The 23,293-nt window shown below is 35.3% G+C and overlaps 1 protein-coding gene across 1 annotated transcript in view; it reads right to left on the bottom strand.

Moving 5' to 3' along the window:
* MARCHF5 (membrane associated ring-CH-type finger 5) overlaps positions 1 to 23,293 on the bottom strand; it is a 53,980-nt gene that overhangs the window by 10,381 nt on the left and 20,306 nt on the right. Inside the window, exon 3 of the mRNA XM_068961392.1 lies at positions 106 to 236. Within this exon, the coding sequence (XP_068817493.1) occupies positions 106 to 236 (131 nt within the window). The remainder of the gene's footprint in view (positions 1 to 105; positions 237 to 23,293) is intronic.

The raw sequence follows: 23,293 nt of genomic DNA, 5'->3' as shown, positions 1-23,293 counted from the left end.
ATATTATTCCTTGGTCAAAATAATAATTTTTAAAACTCCTAACAAAAATCTATTTAGTAGATTTTCATATCAAAAGTAACATCATCTGATAGAATAAAAGTGAACCTGCATCACTGTCACCGCTCCGTAAGTCACAGCTGTCCAATAGATGGAGCCAACCATTATTCCTGCTGCAGCAAATGGACAGGCTTTTGAGATCAGTCTATCTGCAAGATCCAAGACATAAACAACTGGACCTATAATATAAAGAAAACAGAGTTTCAACATAAGACAGATTTTAAAAAAAGACCTGTTCAGTGTCCACAGATACAAAATATTTTTATGAAGTTGAATGCACTGATGCTTTAGAAATCACTTTTATTATAACAGTTATAACCTAGATTTAATAGATTTAGAATTTCTTAGTCATTTGCATGAATAGTTGTTTCACTTCCTAAACCCTAGGAAATACCTCTTCAAATTTTTATCTTTAATAGTAAACCTAGTAAACCTAAGAGTAAAGCCTCAAACACAGCTGATTTTTATAAAGGAAAATCGTTCTCTTGTTTCTCTTAGTGACACTGAAGACTATAGACTGACATAGCGTTTCTACCTGCTCTCCATAAACAGTTCCCGGCCACAGTTAGATTGGCCACATACTTGGTCAGAGTGTCACTTTTTTTACTTCACTTACTACTTCCTTGATAGTGTGTAAAGGTAACCAAGGCTATTTTCCTGTAGTTACACAAGTCTATCTTACTTTGATATCCAATTTAGTGGAGCGTTATTCTCTTAACAATCAACTTTTAATGATCATGCCAGTTTTGTGGCATTCTAACAGCTGATGTGCCAATTATACCTCTATTATTATGTGTTTACTAAGCGAACTCTGGTTACTACCTCCTCTGGTAGTTATCTGGAATAACTACACTTGGAGGAAGTCTAATAACTGCCATTAAGCCTGATATAATTTAGCTCCAGAATCTCCTAGAATAGCAGAGAAGCCCCAGAACTGATTTAGAGCAAGGCCTAAAGAACTGAATATCTAAGTTTAACTAAGATATCATAAAAATCTTGACTTAGTAACCATCATATTTGTTGAATGCTCTCTATATACATTTTCTCAGAAATATTTAAGAGCTGTATCTACCCCTGAGGGCTTGCAATCTCTAAGAGAATGCTGTATACAAAGCCAATATATTTTTCAGTGTACAAAGAAATTCACACAGCAATATGATGATAAAATCACTACAAGAACAAGTATCCATCTACGGAGCTCTAATTTATAGTTCCTGATTTCTGGAGCCAGTAATATCACTCATCACTGTATACAAAGAGACCATATTGTAAAGAAGAAAGGACACTAGGAGAGATGTCAAAGGGACCTATGATTTAAACTCAGCATATAAACTTACTATTGTTAAAGTCTAACTTACATAACATTTAAAATCATGACAAGTTATCTTTCGGGACCAAAGACAAAAAGTAAGCCTAGTGCAGTGCATACTGACTCTACATTCTACATGACAGTAGGCATTGTGTGACACATTCATTACATGTATCATTAATCAGCCTCATAATGTAGGATTTAACCCTTAAAACACACAAATTTGCTGGGTAAAGTTTATAACTCAGAAGGCACAATAAAAAAAATTTTAGTGAGTCTTCAAAGATCCCTGAAATGCTAGTACCAAAAGTTAAAGCCAATGGGTATACATAAAACTTCAAAACTTCAGCTTTCATATTCTCTACTGATAATTCTTTAATCAGAAAATTGAAACCACAAGAGAACAACTACAGTCTCTTTACAGCACATTTCCACCTACCAGCATCACAACTATCCTATCTGAAGTCAGTACCTTCACTCTAGATCCCGTCCCCTCACCAACTCAAAGACATGGCTCCAGCAATTCACTCCTCCCCTCCTACAGCATTTCTCCCCTACCCTGTATTGGATTATTGTCATCAAACATGTCATTATTTCTTTTACTTAAAAAACAAACAAGCACTTCTTTTCTTGATCCTTTCTTCCCATTGCTCCATTTATTTGCTCCCTTTACAACAAAGTTACTCAAAAGACTTTTCAGTTTCCATTTTTTCTCCTTCAATCCTCTCTCGAAAGCACTCCATCCAAACTGCTCCTCAAGGTCACTGACAAGCTACACACAGCTAAATCCAGTGGTCTAATCTCAGCCTTCCTCTTATTTGGCATACCACCACCATCTGACAGATGTTCCCCTTTTCCCAATATATGGTTCTTCATGGCATCTCCAGGACTTCACCATCTCTTGGTTTTCTTTCTATTTCACCAGTCACTAACTTTTCAGTCTCCTTTCCTGGTTCCTCCTCTTTTTCTTGACCTCAGTGAGGCCCATCCCATCACCTTCTACTTCTTCATACTCCATATTTGATTACTCAGCTCTACTTTTCTTTTTACCAAAGCATCTATCACTTAACATACTCTAATTTCCTTATTGTTTCTACCTACTAGAATAGGGATTGAGGAACTATGGCCCTGGGCTGAATCCACCTTGCTGTTTTTGTAAATAATGTTTTATTGCAAAATGGTGACATGCAAAGCCTACAATACAGTTAGTTGACTCTTGAACAACACGAGTTTGAAGTGCATGGATCCACTGATACTAAGATTTTTTTCAACAGCAAATACTACAGTTCTATATAACCCTCTATTGGTTGACTCTGTGGATTCGGAGGGATATGGAGGAGCTGTGGATAGAGGACTATAAGTTTATATGTGGACTTTCAACCACACAGAGGGTTGGCAACCCTTCCCCGTACACTGTTCAAGGGTCAGTTGTATTTACTGTTTTTTAACAGAAAAAGTGTTCTGGCTCCTGAACTAGAACACAAGATCCAAAGTTAAAGTAACCTTTTTATTTTGCTTATTGATGAATCCCAAATTCCTATGATTCTCAAAAATTTGCTTAACTTTCTACTGAGGTACTTAAACTATGGTACAAAAATCTCTAGGTCTTCCTTTTTCATTATTTTGTATGAAGTGATGAGACTTCAAGTCATGATGACACTATTTTCTACATAGTCAGAATCAGAATGTATTGGAAGAGAAGGTATTTTACCTGCTTCCAACTGACCTCCTCCCACACCCTATCTTTTCAAAAAGGGCGCTTGGGAAGATCTACTGATGGAGCAAAGTGATAGGTCATTTAAATGAAAACGTAGTTCCTAAGAAGTAATTCACCACTACCAGTTTTATCTGCTATGAACACGGACAATACAGAGATGTTTGAATTCTTTCCTTTAAATATCTCAGAAGGTTTCAAAACAATAAGCTCGGTTTTCAATTTTCTTCTAAATCATTAGATATGAATTCTTTCTGTACAAACTAAACAAACAAACACTCATACTTCCTTCTGGAAATTTTTTACTCATCCCTTGTGTCATATGCAATAGATATGCTGGATTAAATGAAGACAGTAGCTGCATTTTATAATTCCTATTTCCAGTTTTTCTGACAAAATTCTGTCTAGGCTTTTGTCTTAAGTTTTTTTTTGCCTAAACCTCTCAAGTCTCTTTCAGACAGACTAGTACAAGATTAGTTTAGTATTTTAAAGCAGAGTAAACGCCTAGTGGTAAACATTACCAAAGAAATATAAACTGCCAGGTATTTCTTTCTGACAGCTAAAGATTATCTAGGAATATCTTATTTGATGAATAAGAATAATCACCAAAATCCTCCGGATGCAGTCCCGCAATAATACTTTTCTTATTAGGAAGCTTATCATGTGTTACTATGCCATGACTTCAGGTCATAAAAGGAAAACTGTAACAGTCACTAGATTCTTCTCATTGTTAAGATTACAGCGCAAACAGTTGCAGGAAATGAGGAAAGCCAAGACTCTTGCCCTTGAAAACCTCAATTCTAATGGAGAGGAAGAAGTATGATTAAATGTAAATCACAAGTTAAATATGTAAGGGCATAAAAAAGTTTTAGTATTTTAAGAAGGCATTAATGAATTTTTAATACCTCAGTTGGCTTCATCACTTAAGTTCCAACAGTACTGTATTTATATAATCAATGGCAATTGGAGAAGCTATGTATAAATACAAGTTTTGAAAATTCAACAATTTAATTGTTGAATAAAAGGTCGCTAGGGAAACATGAATTAAAAGAAAATCTATTGTGAATTCTTTTGTACAATAAAGCTAAAAAGCTTTTGTAAAGAAAATAACTATACCTAATGTTTTGGGTAAGTTCAGATTTTCACATTTCAGATTTGAGTGACATCAAACTGAGCTGAAAACTATTGGGGAAACTCCTAAGTCCAAGTCTACTGAAAAGAAATAATCAGTTTTATCTGGCAGACACCGCAAAAGTAGATATATTGTAATTGTTGTGTTGTGATTTAAATTCAAGTCTGTGTATGCAAGGTTATTAAATTTATGAATTAATGACTGAAGGACAGGTAATACTTAGTGTTCAAAATCTCCCGGCACTGTTTATAGTCATACCCAGAATTCCCAGGCCCGTTCTTGGGGAAGAAAGGTATCCTCAAAAACATCTCTGACCAATTCTTGAAAAATAATTTTTAAATGCTGCACAAAACATAATTTAATGCTTCGCAAGGTAACCTTTTATAAGCTCCTGAGAAGGTAACAGCTTCCATGAACTCCAAGGTTTCTATTAAGTAGCCAAATTTATAAGAGAGATTGCAGAGAATTAGCTTTGATTCAGATCCAACTCAAATGCCAACATTAAGCCAAATGATCAACCCCACTTTCAGGTTCAGAAGTATCCAGAATTGCAGATTTTGGATGCCACCAAGAGTCTTAACAATATAGTTCTAAACTTCTTTCCTTGCACACTATTTCCAGAATGTACTGCCCCTACTCTGACTAAATCTGTATGAAAATCCCACTTCCCAATGAAAACTACCCTAACCTGATAGAAGTGGACTAACTGCTCTACCCCACCCTGTTCATGTTTCACGAAGCTTCCTTCACACACTATCCCACAGAATGCACTTACCCCTTTGCTTGTGCATAATGTTAGTACTTTATGTTCTTGTTCAGTGTTTGTTCAGTTGTCTCAGTATCCTTTATGTCTGTCCATGTCAGCATCATCTTAGATTGAAAACTCCCAGGGGGCAGGGGCCATATCTGTTTAACTCGTTTTGTACAGTGCCTAGGATAGAACCATGTACAGATAGGTGCTTAAAAAATGCTCTTTAATGATGATTGGTACCACTCTGAGGGACTCTAAGTGCCAGCTATCTTCAGCACATGGTACTTGGCAGTACATCAGGGCACTTTGGCCTGTTCTACAGGGCATTAGAATGTAATGGCAGAGGAGCTAGCTGCAGCACTCTGTGGCAAGTATTTGACTCTATCCATTGTTAAGAAACAGTATCACAACCACCAATTCAACTAAGAGTTAAAAATACGTGGGAATTTTGATGGAATAGTAAAGAGCTTTAACTCTTTCTCTAGCGTTCATCTGTTTCCAACACTAACACGCCAGAGGCAAGATCTAGGAGCCTCAGACAAGCTTATGTAAGTTTCATCTTTAATTGCTATTTTTTTAATGTTAAAACAAACATCCTGCAAACTCAGGCTGTAAGTTACTTTGCCTAATAACAAAAAGTTAGTCATTAGATTGTAAACAGAAGGATATATTTTGGACAATTATTTATTGAACCAAACTAATAATAACTGACCCCAAATCCCTCAAAATAAGCAACACTGAAAAAAGATTCAGAGTCAAAGGAGATGAGTACCATGGTCTCAGTGTATTTGTGTGTGTGTATATATGTGTGTGTGAATATATATAGTGTATGACTAAGAAAAGTAACTAAAGACCATCAAAGTAGTTTGGAGTACATAGTTTGTGCCAAGGGAAAGCTTAAATTCTTCCTCATTAGAATAGAATAGCCCATAGAATATATGAGGGCTATAAAGTCAACTACTAAGTACTTATTAAGCACCTATTGTACACACAGAATTTTACTATGCATTAAAATGTAAACAAAATTTAATACACTAGCCTCTGCCTCCAAGGAGCTACAATCTAGTTAGGGACAAACAATAAATACTCATTAAACAACTGGAAAACTTTATAGAAAACTGACAAATTTAAGATAGTATCATACAAACTATACAGATACATGTCAACAAAATTTTAAGATTATAGAGAGGGTAAGGATACAAGGAGTTTTGTATGTATGTATGTATGTATGTATGTACTAATCAAGAAAAGTGCATCTTGACCTTGAAGTCTTTGATCTGAAAAGTCTATGCTAAAAGACTTTCTAACTAGAGATAAAAGATTTTATTCAAAGGGCTTATATATTTTTTAAACAGCTAGTTGCTATCAAGAGTTACTGATACAAAGTTGGCTGGATCTTTGAAAACATGACACAATAGGTGGGAGTCTCTGGTGAAAGACATGCTAAAGTGAATATGATCTTTTAGGAAAACTAAGAATATTTAAAGTCAGAATAAGCCAGAATAGAATCCACAAGATTTTGTATCCAAAGTAAGTATAGAAAAAGAGAGAAAGCATCAATCTTTCTCTCTATATTAAATCAGCTTAATATAAAAGAGAGATGAGTTAAAAATGATAAATATTAAACCTTATTAGAGAAAAAATGTTTTGTCTGCTTTTAGGAGAAACCATGCCTGAAGGATTATTCTTTGAATTTCAAACTTAAAAGCTGAAAAAGTTAAGTCATGACAAAAGAAAGACCACTACCAATTATCATTAATACATAAAAACAGATGGCAATATTAATTATGCACACACTACATATATGCCAAGGAACTGTTATTACATATTCTTTTTTCTTCTTTAAACATATCCATATTTAAAAAATTTTCCATGATGGGAATATAGTTTTATTAATAAGAAAAACTACTTTCTAGAGAATAACAAAAGGTTATCATAAAATTCAGGTAACCATACCCCAAGGAAAGTCAACCTGACATTACTGTTTAATTTTCTTTTCCCCTTTATATGAAAAACTCACAGTAGGCTCCTTAGGAGGCAAAATGACAAGGTAGGTGAGGATTCAGTAGGGCCTACAGTGTGAATTATGACAAAATGCTATCTCTGGACCTCAATTTCTACATATGTAATGATTATGAAAATAATATCTACTTCAGAGTTTTTCTGAAAAATTAATGCATATAAAACTCAATACAGGACATAATGTTACGCTGTAATGTCAGATATTAGTTCTTTCAAAAATGGCATACTAAGTATAATAGAACTCTGGAATAGAGGTATAATCCAAGACGGATGTTGAGGAAAAATTTATGGAATAAGGTTCTGGTATAAAAATAGACTGTTTCAGGAAAACCTTAGGTAAGAAATAAAGGACAGATCTTTTTTGCCTAAAGGTCTAGGACAAGGAGGAAGAGGCAAATTCATGGAGCCAAGAAATCTGGGAATGGAGAAAGAGAAGACACTACGCTATAATTAGTAATTATGTCAAAAAAATTTTAAGATTCTATAATTGTGTTTTGGACCTATAATTCAGTTACCTGTATTTATACATAGGGTACACCCAAAAAGGTTTACCCTGTTGGAAGATACTTATTAAAATAAATTTATATTTAAATCTTAGGGAATAAGGCTAGAAGTGATCCAGCAATAAATACAAGAAATCCTTACTGAAGGTAGACTAGTCATCTGCTTCATAAGAGGGTATATGAATGAGGGCCAAAGAAGATATAATGAGGTAGCTAACTACAAACTTTAACACCAGAAGGTACTCAAAGCCTGAATCATTATGGAGTAGGATTTCGGTTTTTAAATTGTCATTTTGATAGGAGTTTAGATATAAAGCAAAAACACTTCTCTAATGGCCAAGTGTAAATATTACTAGAAACTCTTAATTATATTTATATGAAGAAAGTACTTGAATTCTTAAGTCTAAACTGGTTTGCAAGTAATGAAATAAGACAACAATATATTTTATGAGAGCAGTCAGGTGTAAATGGCTTGGATTTATTAATAGAGGGCTGTGGAATTAGAGGAAACAGTACAGACTATTAGAGAGTAGCTGATAGCTTAGAAAAACATTAAAAATATAAAATTCTTATTAAATTGAAGCCATGAAAAACTTCTTTAAATTTGGGGAAAATATATTTAATGCATATTTAGTACCCTGTTTCAAACAACATTCTTTTTGGCTTTCCAATGGTTTAGCCACCTCACTCATAAATGTTAAGTTAAAACTGTGAAATAAAAGCTTTTCTTATCTTAGAGATTATACTGACAAACTAAAACATTAGCCATTCTATTGGCAAAGCTATAGGCGAACAGGTAGACTCATCCATTGCTGATACATGTAAAATGGTATAGTACCTATGGAGGGGAATTTGGTAATATCCAGCAAAAGTGTATGTGCAGCTCACACTCTGACTTAGCAACCCTTTCTCAGTTCATCTTTAATAAGTATTCTAAGCTAACAAACACACAAAAATGGAGAATTACAGTATCATCCTTCTGTACCATCTAATGAAATAATAAATCTGGAGGTAGTGAGTGAAAAAATTATCAGTCAATGCTAAAACCAGCAGGTGGAAGCTGACAGGGAACACTACTGGATGGATCAGGTGATAACACCTGTGTCCACTGATCAGTTTTATCATAAAAAAAAAGACAACTACACTTTTCTTCCAGCTTTACTGAGATATTACTGAAACATAACATATACAAGTTGAAGGTTTAGAATGCTATAGTTTGATAATATCTATTGAGAAATGATTACCACAATAAGGTTAGTTAAAACTTCAATCCTCTTCCATAATTAACATTTTTGTGGTGGTAACACTTATGATCTACTCTCTTAACCTTCATTTATATAATACAGTGTTAATTATGTCACCATACCATACACTGATCCTTAGAACTGATTCAGCTTTTAAATGGAAGTTTGTACCCCTTGACCATATCTCCCATTATTTCCCAACCACCAGTCCCAATGATTCTATTTGAATTTGGGTATTTTAGAGTCCACATCTGAGTGAGAAGATATAGTATTTTCTTTCTCTGACTTATTTTGCTTAACACAATGACCTTAAGATCCAGCCATGTTGTTGCAAAAGCAGCATTTCCTTTTTTTTTTAAATGGCCGAATATTCTACTGCATATACACACACATTTTCTTCATCATCTGTCGATGGACCTTCAGGCTGTTTCCGTATCTTGGCTATTGTGAAGAATGCTGCAGTGAACGGGGGTGGGGGTGGGGCGTGGGTGTAGGTTATCTTTCCAGACAGTGATTTCATTCCTTCAGATACATACTCAGAAGTGGGGCTGCTGGATCACACGATAGTTAAAAGAATATATATTTTTAGTAATATCCATAGTTTTCCATACTGGCTGTCCCAATTTGTATTCCCACAGACAGCGAACACACTATCCTTTTCTCCACAACCCTGTTAACATTTGTTGTCTTTTTGTCAACAGTCATTCTCACAGGCATGAAGCAACATCTCACTGTGGTTTTTACATTTCATTTCCCTGATGATTAGTGATGCTGAGTATCTTTTCATACATCAGCTGACAATTTGTATGTCTTATACAGAAAATTTTCAAGATCTTCATCCATTTTTAAATCAGATTGTGTGTGGGTTTTGTTTTTGGATGTTGAGTTGTATGGGGGCTTCCCTGATGGCTCAGAGGGTAAAGAATCTGCCTGTAATGTATGAAATGCGGGTTCAATCCCTGGGTTGGGAATATCTCCTGGAGGAGGAAGTAGCAATCCAATCCAGCATTCTTGCCTGAAAAACCTCACGGACAGAGGAACCTGGTGGACTACAGTCCAAAGGGCTGCAAAGAGTCAGACATGCACACATACATACATTGAGTTGTATGAATTTCTTATATATTTTGGATAGTAATCCCCTATAAGATAGAGGCTTTAGAATGATTTACAAATATTTTCTCATTCCATGGTTTATCTTTTTATTTTGCTGTTTCTTTTTGCTGTGGAGAAATATGTTAGTTTGATATAGTCCAATCTGTTTATTTTTGTTTCTGTTGCTTATGAAGAAAAAAAATCCAAAAAATAATTATAATAGATATCCAATTATTCAAAAAAAATAATTGCCAAGACCAATGTCAAGGAAACTTTCTGATGTTTTATTCTCAAACTTTCACACTTTCTGGTCTTAAATTTAAACCTCTAGGGACTTCCTGGTGGTTCAGAGGTTAAGAATCCATCTTCCAATGCAGGGGACATGGGTTTGATCCCTGGTTGGGGAATTAAGATCCTACATGCCATGGAGCAAATAAGCCCACATGCCACAGTGAAGAGCCAGTGAAGACAAAAAAAAAGAAACTGAATCTCTAATCCATTTTGAGGTACCATGTTGCTTTACAATAGCTTTGTAATAAAGTTTAAATCAGTAAATATGATGTCACCTACTCTGTTCTTCTTTCTCAGGACTGCTTTGGCTATTTAGGATCTTTTGTATTTCCATACAGTTTTAGGATTAATTTCTCTACTTTTGTGAAAAATGCCCTTGAACCTGAAGGGATTACACTGACAATATAGATGGCTTTGGGTAGTATGGACATTTTAACAGTGTTAACTGTTCCAATCCATGAGTAAAGAGATACCTTCCCACTCACTTGTGTCTTATTTTTTGAAATGGAGATTTTTAAACAAAATCTAAATTCTCTTTGGCTGTGCTGGGTCCTCACTGCTGCGGGCTCTCCTCTGGCTGCGGCGAGGAGGCTGCTCTCCAGCTGCAGCGGACAGGCTTCCCATCGCGTGGCGCACAGGCTTCAGCGGCGGTGGCAAGTCGGCTCCTTTCAATTCAGATGTCTTTTCTTTCTTTTTCTTGACTAACTGTTCTGGGTAGAACTTCTAGTATTATGTTACACAGGAGTGGTGAGAACAGATACCCCTGTCTTGCTCCTGATCTTAGTGGGTATGTTGCGTATGATATTAGCTGTGGGTTTGTCAAATACAGCTTTTATTATGTTGAGGTACACCCTTCTATACCCAATTTGTTGGGAGTTTTTATCATGAAAGGATGTTGGATTCTGTCAAATACTTTTCTGCATTCATTGAGATACTAAGATTTTATCTTTCATTCTATTAATGTGGTATACCACACTGATTGATATGCAGATATTGAAACATCCTTACACCTCAGGGATAAATCCCACTTGATCATGGTGTACGATCTTTCAATATGCTGTTGAATTTGGTTTGTTAATGTTTTGTTGTGAATTTTAACATCTGTATTCATCAAGGATATTGGCTTGTAGTTTTCTTACAGTGTCTGTATCTGGCTTTGGTATCAGGATAATGCTGGCTTCATAAAATGAGTCTGGGAATCCATCCTATTTAAAGAGTTTGAGAAGGATTGGTACTAATTCTTCTTTACGTGTTTGCCAGAATTCACCAGTGAAACCATCTAGTCTTGGTCTTTTCTTTGTTGGGAGCTTTATAATCTCCTTTCTTTTTATTCATCTGTTCACATTTTTTATTTTTCATGATTCACTTTTTGTACGTTTGTGGTTCTAGGAATTTATCTTTACTTTTAGTTTATCCAATTTGTTGGCATACAGCTGCGCACAGTACTTTCTTAACATATTATTGACCAGAGATGTATTATGTCTTGTTACCTGAAGGTTATTGACCAGAGATGTTTCTATATTTACTTACATAACAAATTGTTGGCCACAGGCATTAGTTTCTATAAAAATCCCCCGGTTAATAATGTGTTAAGATCCTTTGTATTTTGGAAGTGTCAGTTATAATGTTTCCTCTTTGAAAGACAAGTACACATACGTACCTCATGTTGTGATGTAAAAGAAGTACACAGAAACATCTATGAAATATTCTTGAAGAAAAAAATCACAGCAACCCCATCAATGAGATCTAACCAGTATATAAGAAATGCAAAGAATAAAGCAATATATTACTGACATATTCTTGGTATGCGTAATAACAAAACCCCCAAATGGGAAATTCTTGATAACAGATGATCTTTTTATTCAATGGAAAAATTACAAGGAAAAGTAAAATACTCAGTTTTACAAGTCGCACTAGGTCTTGGCTCCATACAAAGCCAGAGTTTACCCTCAAACCCTCAAAAGGGTTATATAAACCCTGAATGAAAGGGTAATAAGCTAGAAAAAAATCCACAGGACAATAAAATGAGCCAACAAAGAAAACTTTGTCTTATTTTCAAAAGGTGAAAAGTACAATAAGGAGGAGAGTTTCTTCTAAGAATTTGTAAACATAGTCAATTAGCATGCTGATTTCAGGTTAGAAATCTGTCTGTGCTATGGGAGAAAACCCAAACTCACATTAAAGTGATCCCATATTAGCAACATCCCTTGGCATCTACCAACAGCAAATGCAATCAGTCTAGAGTTCCTTCACCTTCAGGATATGCATAGCCTACAAATATAAACACAGTTCCCTCTTAAGAGAAATCAAGCATCATGGGCAAGAGCCAGAAGAAAACAAATCAGGCTACCAAAGGCTAAATAATGGAACTATCAATCTGATCATAAAAAAAAAAAAAACAACAAATAATTCTAAATGAACAAGAAGCGAGAGACTATTAAAAAAATGATCAGGCACATTTAAGAAACAATTAGAACTTATAGTGGGAACCTCACATCCCCCCGATCAGACACTGCTCAAGAAAGAATCTGAGAAAAGGGTAACTGTTACGAAGAAATTATAATGCTACAGCAGAGACGAAAAGATGAAAAACACAGAAGAGACATGAAAAATAAAATGTCTAACAGAACTCTCATCAGAGTTCTAGAATATGAGAACAGAGAGAATGTGGGAGAAGCAATATTTGAAGAGACAAAGCTAAGACTTTTCAAAGATAGTCACTTAAAAGCAAAGTAAGATATAAAACTTAGTAACAAGTACAGGGGAAAATTTAGTATGAGAGGAAAAGCCATTTCAGTCCAGATGATGATCAACTAAAGAGGAAGAGAAAAGGAGAAATAGAATGCATTAAATTTGGTAGTAAAAATCCAACTATATGAGTATCACGGTAAGTGTAAAAAAGAATTCAGAAGAGCTGAAAATAAAAGGATGAAAAAAGATAAGCAAATGCAACAACATTAAAAAAAAAAAAAGGTGGTATGAGAGGGGGAAAAAGAGTAACTTTTCAGTGAATAAACCTGACAAACACAACCTTACTGAGACGATCAAGGTCAGTATCACAGGTGATAGGTAACTGAGAGTCGGCAACATGATGAAAACGGTACTTCATCTCTGTGGTCTTGTACCCTAAAACTCATAACCCCAGTAGATGATGGAAAAAACATGAGATAGATCCTGACTGAGATGTTATATAAAACATGTAATCAGTATTCCTCAAAACTTTCAAGGTCACCAAAAACAAGGAAAGTCTGAGAAACTGTTACAGTCAAGAGGAGCATTAAGGAGACATGATTAAATGTAATGTAATATCCCAAACAGGATCCTGGAACAGAATACAGACATTAGGGGAAAATTAAGAAAACCTGAATAAAGTATGGGCTTAAGTTAATAATAATAGCAGTATTGGTGCATTAATTATATTAGGTTGGTGCAAAAGTAATTGCAGTTTTGCACTGTTGAACTTTGCCATTTGATATTAGAATCCATTCTTATATAAATGTGGTTATATTATACATCACTTTAATGTGCATATCTCACTTTGTTTTTCTTGCTAATGACTTATTACTTGCTGTGTATATTTATTTTGGACTATGGAAATAATGTTAGACAAAAAGCAAATTCAAGCGATTTTCTTATTTGAGTTCAAAATGGGTTGTAAGCAGCAGAGACCACTCACAACATCAATACATTTGGCCCAGGAACTGCTAATGAATGTATAGTGCGGTGGTGGTTCACAAAGAGAGATCAAGAGCCTTGAAGATGAAGAGTATAGTGGCCAGCCATCAGAAGTTGACAATGACCAACTGAGAGCATCATTGAAGCTGAGCCTCTTAAAACTACATGAGAAGTTGCTGAAGAACTCAATGTTGACCATTCTACAGTTATTCGGTATTTGAAGCAAACTGGAAAGGTGAAAAAGCTCAGTAAGTGGGTGCCTCATGAGCTGACTGAAAATTTAACAAAAAAATTGTTTTGAAGAGTCATCTTCTCTTATTCTGTGCAACGACAACAAGCCTTTTCTCAATTAGGTTGAGAAATGGATTTTACACAATGACAGCCAGTGACAACCAGCTCAGTGGTTGGACACTACAGAAATAAATGTTTCTTACTGGCAAAAATGTGTTGATTGTAATGGCTATTTTGATTAATAAAGATGTGTTTGAATCTAGTTATAATGATTTAAAATTCACAGTTTTAAACCAAAATTATGTTTGCACCAACCTAATAACAAAATCACTGCAGATGGTGACTGCAGCCATGAAATTAAAAGATGCTCACTCCTTGGAAAGAAAGTTATGACCAATTAGATAGCATATTAAAAAGTAGAGACATTACTTTGCCAACAAAGGTCCATCTAGTCAAGGCTATGGTTTTTCCAGTGGTCATGTATGGATGTGAGAGTTGGACTGTGAAGAAAGCTGAGCGCCGAAGGATCGGTGCTTTTGAACTGTGGTGTTGGAAAAGACTCTTGAGGGTCCCTTGGACTGCAAGGTCCAACCAGTCCATCCTAAAGGAGATCAGTCCTGGGTGTTCATTGGAAGGACTGATGCTGAAGCTGAAACTCCAGTACTTTGGCCACCTGATGAAGAGTTGACTCGTTGGAAAAGACCCTGATGCTGGGAGGGGTTGGGGGCAGGAGGAGAAGGGGACGACAGAGGGTGAGATGGCTGGATGGCATCACTGACTCTATGAACACGAGTTTGAGTCGACTCCAGGAGTTGGTGATGGACAGGGAGGTGTCACAAAGAGTCGGACACGACTGAGCGACTGAACTGAACTGAATGACAAATGTACCATAATACACAGTGTTAATAACAAGAGGAAAACTACATATGGTATATATGCAAGCTCTCCATACTACCTTTGCAACTTTTCTGTAAATCAAAAATTGTCCTAAAATAACAACAAATCAATTTTTTAAAAAGCTGTGTAACTATATTTTCATTCTAGAGTTGGTCCTCCATATCCAAGGGTTCTGCATCTCTGTATTCAACCATCTGCACATGGAAAATATCTGGGGAAAAAATTTCCAGAGTTCCCCAAATCAAAACTCAAATTTGCTGCACAATGGCAACTCATTACTTACCATTTACTTTGTATTAGATATTTTGAGTAATATAGAGATGATTTAAAGAATATAGTACAATGTACATCAATTATATGTAAATACTATGCAATTTCTTAAAAAGGGACTTGAGCATCCATGGATTTTGGTTTCTGCAGGGGTCCTGGAACCAACCTCCTATGGATACCAAGGGGCAACTGTATTATCATATCTATATTATGTATTAAACAAAAAAATTCTTATAGATAAAACAGTCCTTAATGATAAAAAGTTGAGCTCACCAGGGTATTTTATTTCTAAACCTGAGGGATAGGTAAATGAATGACAGTTTATTAGTCATTATCCCTCATAGGTATTTATGATATATTCTTTCTCAGCAAATAAAATTTTATCATTAAAAATGTACCTAAGTGAACATTCTGCTGAGTTTTGATAAATGCTAAGGCAGCAGATATAATTAGTTCTGTATTGATAGCAGCGTGTTGGCAAAGGCAATGAAAAAGCAGGCACTCCAATACACTGTTGGGAAGATTAAATAGACATAATCTCTACAAAAGCCAGTTTGATGGTATCTATTAATGTTATAACTGCACATACTCTGACTTACAGCTATTCCACTCTAGTCATTTATCTTACAGAAATATTTGCACATGTAAAATTATTTTACATAGCTGTTTATGACAGCACTCTTTGTAGTAGTAAAAGATTATACAACAAAGTCTGTATGTCCATTGTAAGGAGCCTGGTTATATAATCATACATCTATGTAACAATACTATACAACTACAAAGAGAAAGAAAGCTCTTTATACACTAATATAAAAGCTCTTCATACACTAATATCTGCCATATATTGCTAAGAAAAAAAAAGGCAAGCACAGAACACGATGTATAGTCTACTACCTGCTGTGCTCCATGTCACCGTGTGCTCCATGTTCTGTTTGCCTCTCCAAGCTCACTCCTCCTCTTTCTCCAACCTGCTTTGAGTATTGGGAAGCTGACCAAACAAACTGCATCCTCTAGGTAACCTTGCCCGTTTCCTTCTCATGTGTTCAAACAATGAGTGGAAAGGCTAGGAAATCAGAGAGTGGTAACAGCGTTAAGGCAATTTCCCCACCCTGGCACCTTGGCTGTATGCAGCCTGCCTTTCTCTAAGAGCACAGGTCCTGTTGAGCAGCCAAAGCTCTTGGCAAGTTCTGTTAACAGATCCCCTGCCTTATACCTTCAGACCTAGGAATGTAAATGGTTTTCATAGTTGCCAGTCACTGAGTATTTCTCTATCCCTTTTGTTCCTTTAACTCTACCCTAATGTTTATAGATTTTGTGCATGCGTGTGTGCATGTTTAGGGAGGAAGGGGAAAAGAAGGAAGGCATGGGATGGGGGGAGAGAGAGAGAGACAAGGGAGAGAAAGAGAAATGAGAAGGAAGGGGAAGAAAGGATAAGAAAGAAAAAGAGAAGCACTTTGGAATGGAACACCAGAGATCTATAACAGTGGTTGCCGCCAAGGGAGGAAATTTACGTGGCACTGTGATTGGCGGACATGGTAAAAAGACTTTTCATTAAATACCCTACTTTGAATCTTGGTCCATGTAAAATATATTATCTAGAAGGAAAATACATGCTTTGATTCCAATAGCATCAAATCACAGAAAATCTTTGTTTACGTATAAAAAGTAATTTATTAACATTATCTCAAATTAATGCAAATTCCCAGTCTCTCTATTGTTATAGTACATGAAACTACTACTTATCCATATAAGGCCTGATAACTGACTCACTGGCTGCAAGTAACATAAAATTCAGCAATTTAAAATCCTGGCTCCTTACTTGCTAGAAACCCATGCACTTCCATTAAAAAAAATATGCTGAGTCTGTTTCCTTAACTGTAGAGTAAGGACAATATCTACTGTGAGAGCTAACACAATCAACACAGTGCCTGGCAAATAGTCAGGGTCTGTTAGCAAGTGATAGCTACTGATATCACTGTTAATATTATTAAAAGAAAACATTATAAAATAGTAATAACTATTAATTTTATTTGCTAGTTTCTCTAGGAAAGTTTTCTCCCAGGAATCATTCCTATCATCGCTAGAGAATACTTTTCCTTTTAAGCGTTACAGGCCACCTAACATTTGACAACCAGTTTTTGAGGGTATTGTTAGTTATTTTCAACTTTACACAGAAGTTTGAATTCATGCTTAGTTGAGAACAATAAAATACAGAAATAGAAAACAAAGCTGTGATAAAAATTAAATTGAAAGTAATCTAAGAATTTACATAAAAGAGTGAAAGTGGCAACACTGATATCAGTTGAAATCAACTTAAAGGCAAAAATTGTTACTAGAAACAAAGAAGGACATTTTATAATGGTAAAAGGGACAGTCCATCAGAAAAACATAACAAATTAGGAACATTTATGCACCTAACAATAGAGTGTAAAATAAAACAAAAATGGACAGAACTGGAGAAACAGACAATTCAACAATAGCTTAGACTTTAACAGCTCAGTTTTAACGATGAATAGGTAAAAGACCAACAAGGAAACAGAAGATTTCAAAAATTTATGAGTCAACTAGATATTTATATCACACTCTACCACAACCACTAAACAGAATACACATCTTCTTAAGTACATGGAATATTTGCCAGGATAAAGCCTGCTAGAACATAAAACAAGCCTTAATCATTTAAAAGAACAGATATCAAAGTATGTTCTTTGATCACAATGGAATGAAATTAGAATCAATAAAAGAACGGCATTTGGGAAATTTATAAGTATGTTAAAATTAAACCACACACTCCTAAATAATCAACAGGTCAAAGAAGAAATCCAAATATTGCTTAGAGAAATTTATAGATGTAAATGACTACATTGAAAAATAAGAAAGGTCAAGAGAATGAAAAGCCAAGCTATAGACTGGGGTAAAAATATTTACAAAAGATATTCCTGATAAAGAACTGTTATCCAAAAGATAGAAAGAACATTTAAAACTCAACAATAGGGAAAAAATGATCAAAAGACATTACCAATTATGACATCTTAGCAAAGAAGATATGACTGCTAATAAGCATATGAAAAGACATTTAATATCTACATCATTAGGGAACTGCAAATTCAAACAATACGATATAAATGGCTAAAATCCCCAAAATGGAAAACAATAAGTGCCAACAAGGATATAGAGAAACAGGAACTTGTCAGAATGCAAAATGTACAGCCATTCTGAAATATAATTTGGTAGTTTCTCACAAAATTAAAAATACTCTTACCATATGATCCAGCAATTACACTCCCTGTTATTTATGTAAATAAGCTGAAAATATATGTCCACACAAAACCTTGCACATAGCTGTGTACTATAGCTTTATCTATAATTGCCAAAACCTGGAAGCAACAAAATGTCCTTCAGTAGGTGAATGGAAAAATAAGCTGTGATAAGTCCAGATACTGGGATATTATTCAGTGCTCACAAGAAATGAATTATCGAACTGTAAAAGGAATACAGAAACTAAGGCTACATACCGTATGATTCCAACTACATGGCATCCTGAAAAAGGCATATGAAAACAGTGAAAAGATCAGTGGTTATCACGGTTTAAGGAAGAGGATGGGATGAATAATAGATGGATTTTCAGTGCAGTGAAATACTATGTATTATACTATAATAGTGAATACACATCATTATATATTTGTCCACACCCATAGAATGTACAATACCAAGAGTGAACCCTAATGTAAACTTTGGACTTTGGGTAGTAATGTGTCAATATAGGTTCATCAGTTGTAGAAATGTATCACCCTGGCGAAACACATTAATTAATGCAGGAGGCCAAAACCCATGGACAGAGAAGCCTGGTGGGTTACAGTCCATAGGGTCGCAGAAGAACTGGGACAGGAAGTGACTGAGCACGTAAAGAGGCAGGGAGTATATGGGCTGTTTCTGTATCTTCCTCTCAATTTTCCTGTGAACTGTTCTCAAATGCAACATCTGTTTTAAAAAAGATCTCAAACCCTTAATCTATCCTTATACTTTAAGAAACTAGAAAATCAAATTAAATCCAAACCAAGTAGAAAGAAATAAGAAAGACTAAAGTGGAACTAAATGAAATAGAAAGAGAGAAACAAACAAACAAACTGTAAGTTCATTCTTTGAAAAGATCAACAAAATTAACAAATCTTTAGCTAGACTGGCCAAGAAAAAAGAGGTAAGAGTCATATTACTAAAATAAAGTCATGAATGAAAGAGGAGACATTAATATTAACCTTACAGAAATCAAAAAATGAAAAGCTCAGGACCAGATGGATTCACTATCACCAAACATTTAAAGAATTAACACCAATCCTTCACAATCTCCTTCCCAAAAATGTGAAAGAAAAGATCACTTCCCAACTCATTTTATGAGACCAGTATCACCTAATTCTTGAACCATTGAGAAACATCAAAAAAAAAATTAAAGACCAATATCTACAGATAGAAAAATTCTCAAAATACTAGCAAACCAAATTCAGCAATATCTAAAATGGATTATACATCAATATCAAGTAGAATTTATCCCAGAAAGGCAACACTGGTTAGTGCAATATACCATATATCAGTAGCATAAAGGACAAAACCCACATGATCACTTCGACAGACTCAGAAAAGACATCTGACAAAATATAACACCCTATTATGGTAAAAAAACACTCAACAAACTAGAAGGGAAAATCTTCAATTTGATAGAAATTATCTATGAAAAACCCAGAGATAACATACTTCACGGTGAAAGACTGTTTTTGCTCTAAGATCAAAAATGAGATAAAGATGTCCTTACCACTTCCATTTAACATTGTTTTGGAGTTTACAGCCAGGGCAACTGTGTTGTGCTATGCTTAGTTGCTCAGTCATGTCCCACTCTTTGTGACCCCATGGACTGTAGCCCACCAGGCTCCTCTGTCCATGGGGATTCACCAGGCAAGAATACTGGAGTGGGTTGCCATGCCCTCCTCCAGGGACTCTTCCCAACCCAGGGATCGAACCCAGGTCTCCCGCATTGCAGGTGGATTCTTTACCGTCTGAGCCACCAGGGAAGCTCAGGGCAGCTAGGCAAGGGAATGAAATAAAAGCAGCTAGACTGGAAAAGATGAAGCAAAACTGTTTCTATTCCAGATGACATGATATTATATATAGGAAATCCTAAGCAATGCACTAAAATACTGTTAGAACTATTAAATGAGAACAGCATGGTTGTAGGATATGAGATAAAAATACAAAAATCAACTGTATACTACACACTTGCAATAAGCAATCTGAAAATAAAATTAAGAAAACAACTGCACTGAAAATACCATCAGAAAGAATGATAGAAATAAATTTAACAAAACAAATTTTGGGGAGTAAGGTATAGACTACTAGGTATAAAATAACCTATAAGGATACAACATGGAATACAGCCAGTATTTTATAATAACTATAAATAGAGAATAACCTTTAAAAGTCATCAATCACTATACTGTGTATCTGTAACTTAAAATAATGAATGAATGAAATACTTATGAATAAATTTAACAAATGAAGAGACCTGTACACCACAAACATACTGTCCCTGGATCCTTTTGTTTAGCTAAACAAAATAACTATCTGGTCTTAAGCTGCATATAAATATTTCATTATTTTTTTGAAATATTTTATTTTTAATAGGAGACAAACTGTTCTCAGCTGGTGTTCTTTTCCTGTTTTAAATCTATGCTTCTTAACTTTAACATGCACATAAACTAATGATTCCATGAAAACACAGATCATTAATTACAATGAGGGGTGGAGTTAACATTCTTTATTCTTTTAATTAATTACTCATTTAGCTGTAACCAGCCTTAGTTGTGGCACACGGGATCTTTGATAAGGCATGTGGGATCTTAGCTGTGGCATGTGGAATCTAGTTCCCTGACCAGGGATTGAACCCCAGCCCCCTGCATTGGGAGCACGGAGTCTTAGGCACTGTATCACCAGGGAATTCACCAGGTTTTTCATCCTTAACAGCTCTCAGATGATTTTAATGTTGCTGGTTCTGAGACCATATTTAGAGTAGTTTTTAAGTGCCTGTAGTTACACACAACTGTCCTACTTCACTAGAAAAAAGCGAATGAGAGGAGTGAAAGTCTGATGGACTGTCTCTAAGTTTTCCATAGCCAGGTACGATACATTCCCTACTGACAATTGAGAACAGACCTTTGCCAGCATCCTTCACCATGGTCACCACTAAGTACCAGAGAAGATGCAGACTTTGGCCAGCTAGTCAAACAGACTGCAGCTAAATCCATATGAAAACTCTTTTTTAATACCCGCTACACAAAGACCATCTCACAGAATGTTAACCATCAGCTCTTCCTCTCTGCATCTTTTCTCCTGTCTCTTATTTCTTCTTTTGGCCAGTGTCTCCTAAGTGTCTTTGGGGGACCAATGGTGGTCCCTGGCAATCATCTGGTTTACTATAGACAATTTGGTTTAAACGAAAAGTGATAAAAGCTTTGATCACAAACATTTCATAAATTGAAGATTAATTATGACTTTCAAGGAAATTCTTTTAGGTTCTTAACTGTTATGTTCCAAGGGTCACATATGCTTTACAAGGTTAAGAAGAGACTGACTCAGCTAACAAACTTCGACATCATGAGTTGTTTACATTGGCTAAATATATTATTTTATTGTTGTTCTTATCAGCGTGGTAAGTCTCTAATCTAAGTAATAACTGCCTCAAAAGCATTCAATGAAGAGTAGAAATGATGAAGATATACTTGACTCGAAATGATAAATAGTATGATCTTACCGAGTGAAAGCAGTAGGACCTTAGAGTGGGCTGTGACCAGTGAATTACAAGTTATTAGTCTGTCCTAGGGGAACTCCTTATTCCCATCACAGCACAACACATTTTAAAACAGGGTCTAAATCATCATGAAACAGTAATAAGAAGCCACTGAAGTCTTCAAATAATTTTCAACCACAAAGCCATTGAAGTCTTCATATAATTTTCAACCACTCTAGTAAACCAACTGACACCTGCATTACAAATTTTGTCATTGACAGCAAAGATTAAAAACTGTAAAGGAACTTTAACTTATTTTAACAAAATCAAGTGTAACTACAGTCAGCTGCAAAATTAATGACAAATATGCTCAGAGAGAAAACAATCTACTGGTATATTTCTGTATCAGATGACACTACTGGACATTATATAACAGGTGTCATATTCAGTGAGTAAGAACAGTTAGTATCACAGGTGTATGCACTTAAATATTTTGTTTTATGACTGTAAGAAACCACTAGTATTTGAAGTATGAACCAACCCTTGGCATATACATAAACTGTAAATAAAACTTTAATTCTGATTATCAATGAAAACATGCTTTAGAGAAGGGATTTTCTTTAACCAACAATTATCTTTGAACCTTAACTTGAAAATATACACTAGGATCAACATAGCCAAAAGCACTAGTCGTGTGTACCCAGGAACATTATGGCACCTAAAAGTCAATTCACACAAGGCTCCATTCACAGACAACAGCTGGAGTTTGACAGTTAAATTTTCCATTGAGTCTATTAAAGATTGCATAGAAAATTGTGAATATATATTCAACTGCAGCCCCTGAGCAGATATCCTCGGCATGTTATGTCAGGAAAAAAGAAGTAAGCACAACACTCTGATTTTTTAGCTTGTCAGGAGGAAAGATGCTACCAAAAGCTGTTCAAATGAAGAATATACATTTCCACCCCATGACACCGATAAGGTCAGTAAAAAATTTCTGTGATTATCTGTGGCTTACTCAAGTGGCAGATCTCTGTGAGACATATAGTATAGTGAATAGCTTGAACCCATCATAGCTGAAATTCTTCAGGATAAAATACAAAGACCAAATCATGATACACACAGCTTAATCATAGTTTGACTTTTCCAACATCTAGCCAAGCTCTATCCTTGTAGAATGAAATGGGTATCTTATTATTAGTATACTTAGAAAAATTTATTCAGTTACCACACTAGACCTAAAAAAATGAATTTCATAGAACTGAAATACACCAGGACAGATTTACCCAGTGCCACTTTCCAAACTGAAATATTCAACTTCATTGCTGAG

This window comes from Capricornis sumatraensis, chromosome 23 (assembly GCF_032405125.1).
Source record: "Capricornis sumatraensis isolate serow.1 chromosome 23, serow.2, whole genome shotgun sequence".
Taxonomy (NCBI): domain Eukaryota; kingdom Metazoa; phylum Chordata; class Mammalia; order Artiodactyla; family Bovidae; genus Capricornis; species Capricornis sumatraensis.
Note: the sequence above shows the minus strand (reverse complement) of the source record. Positions and strands in the feature narration are given on the sequence as shown.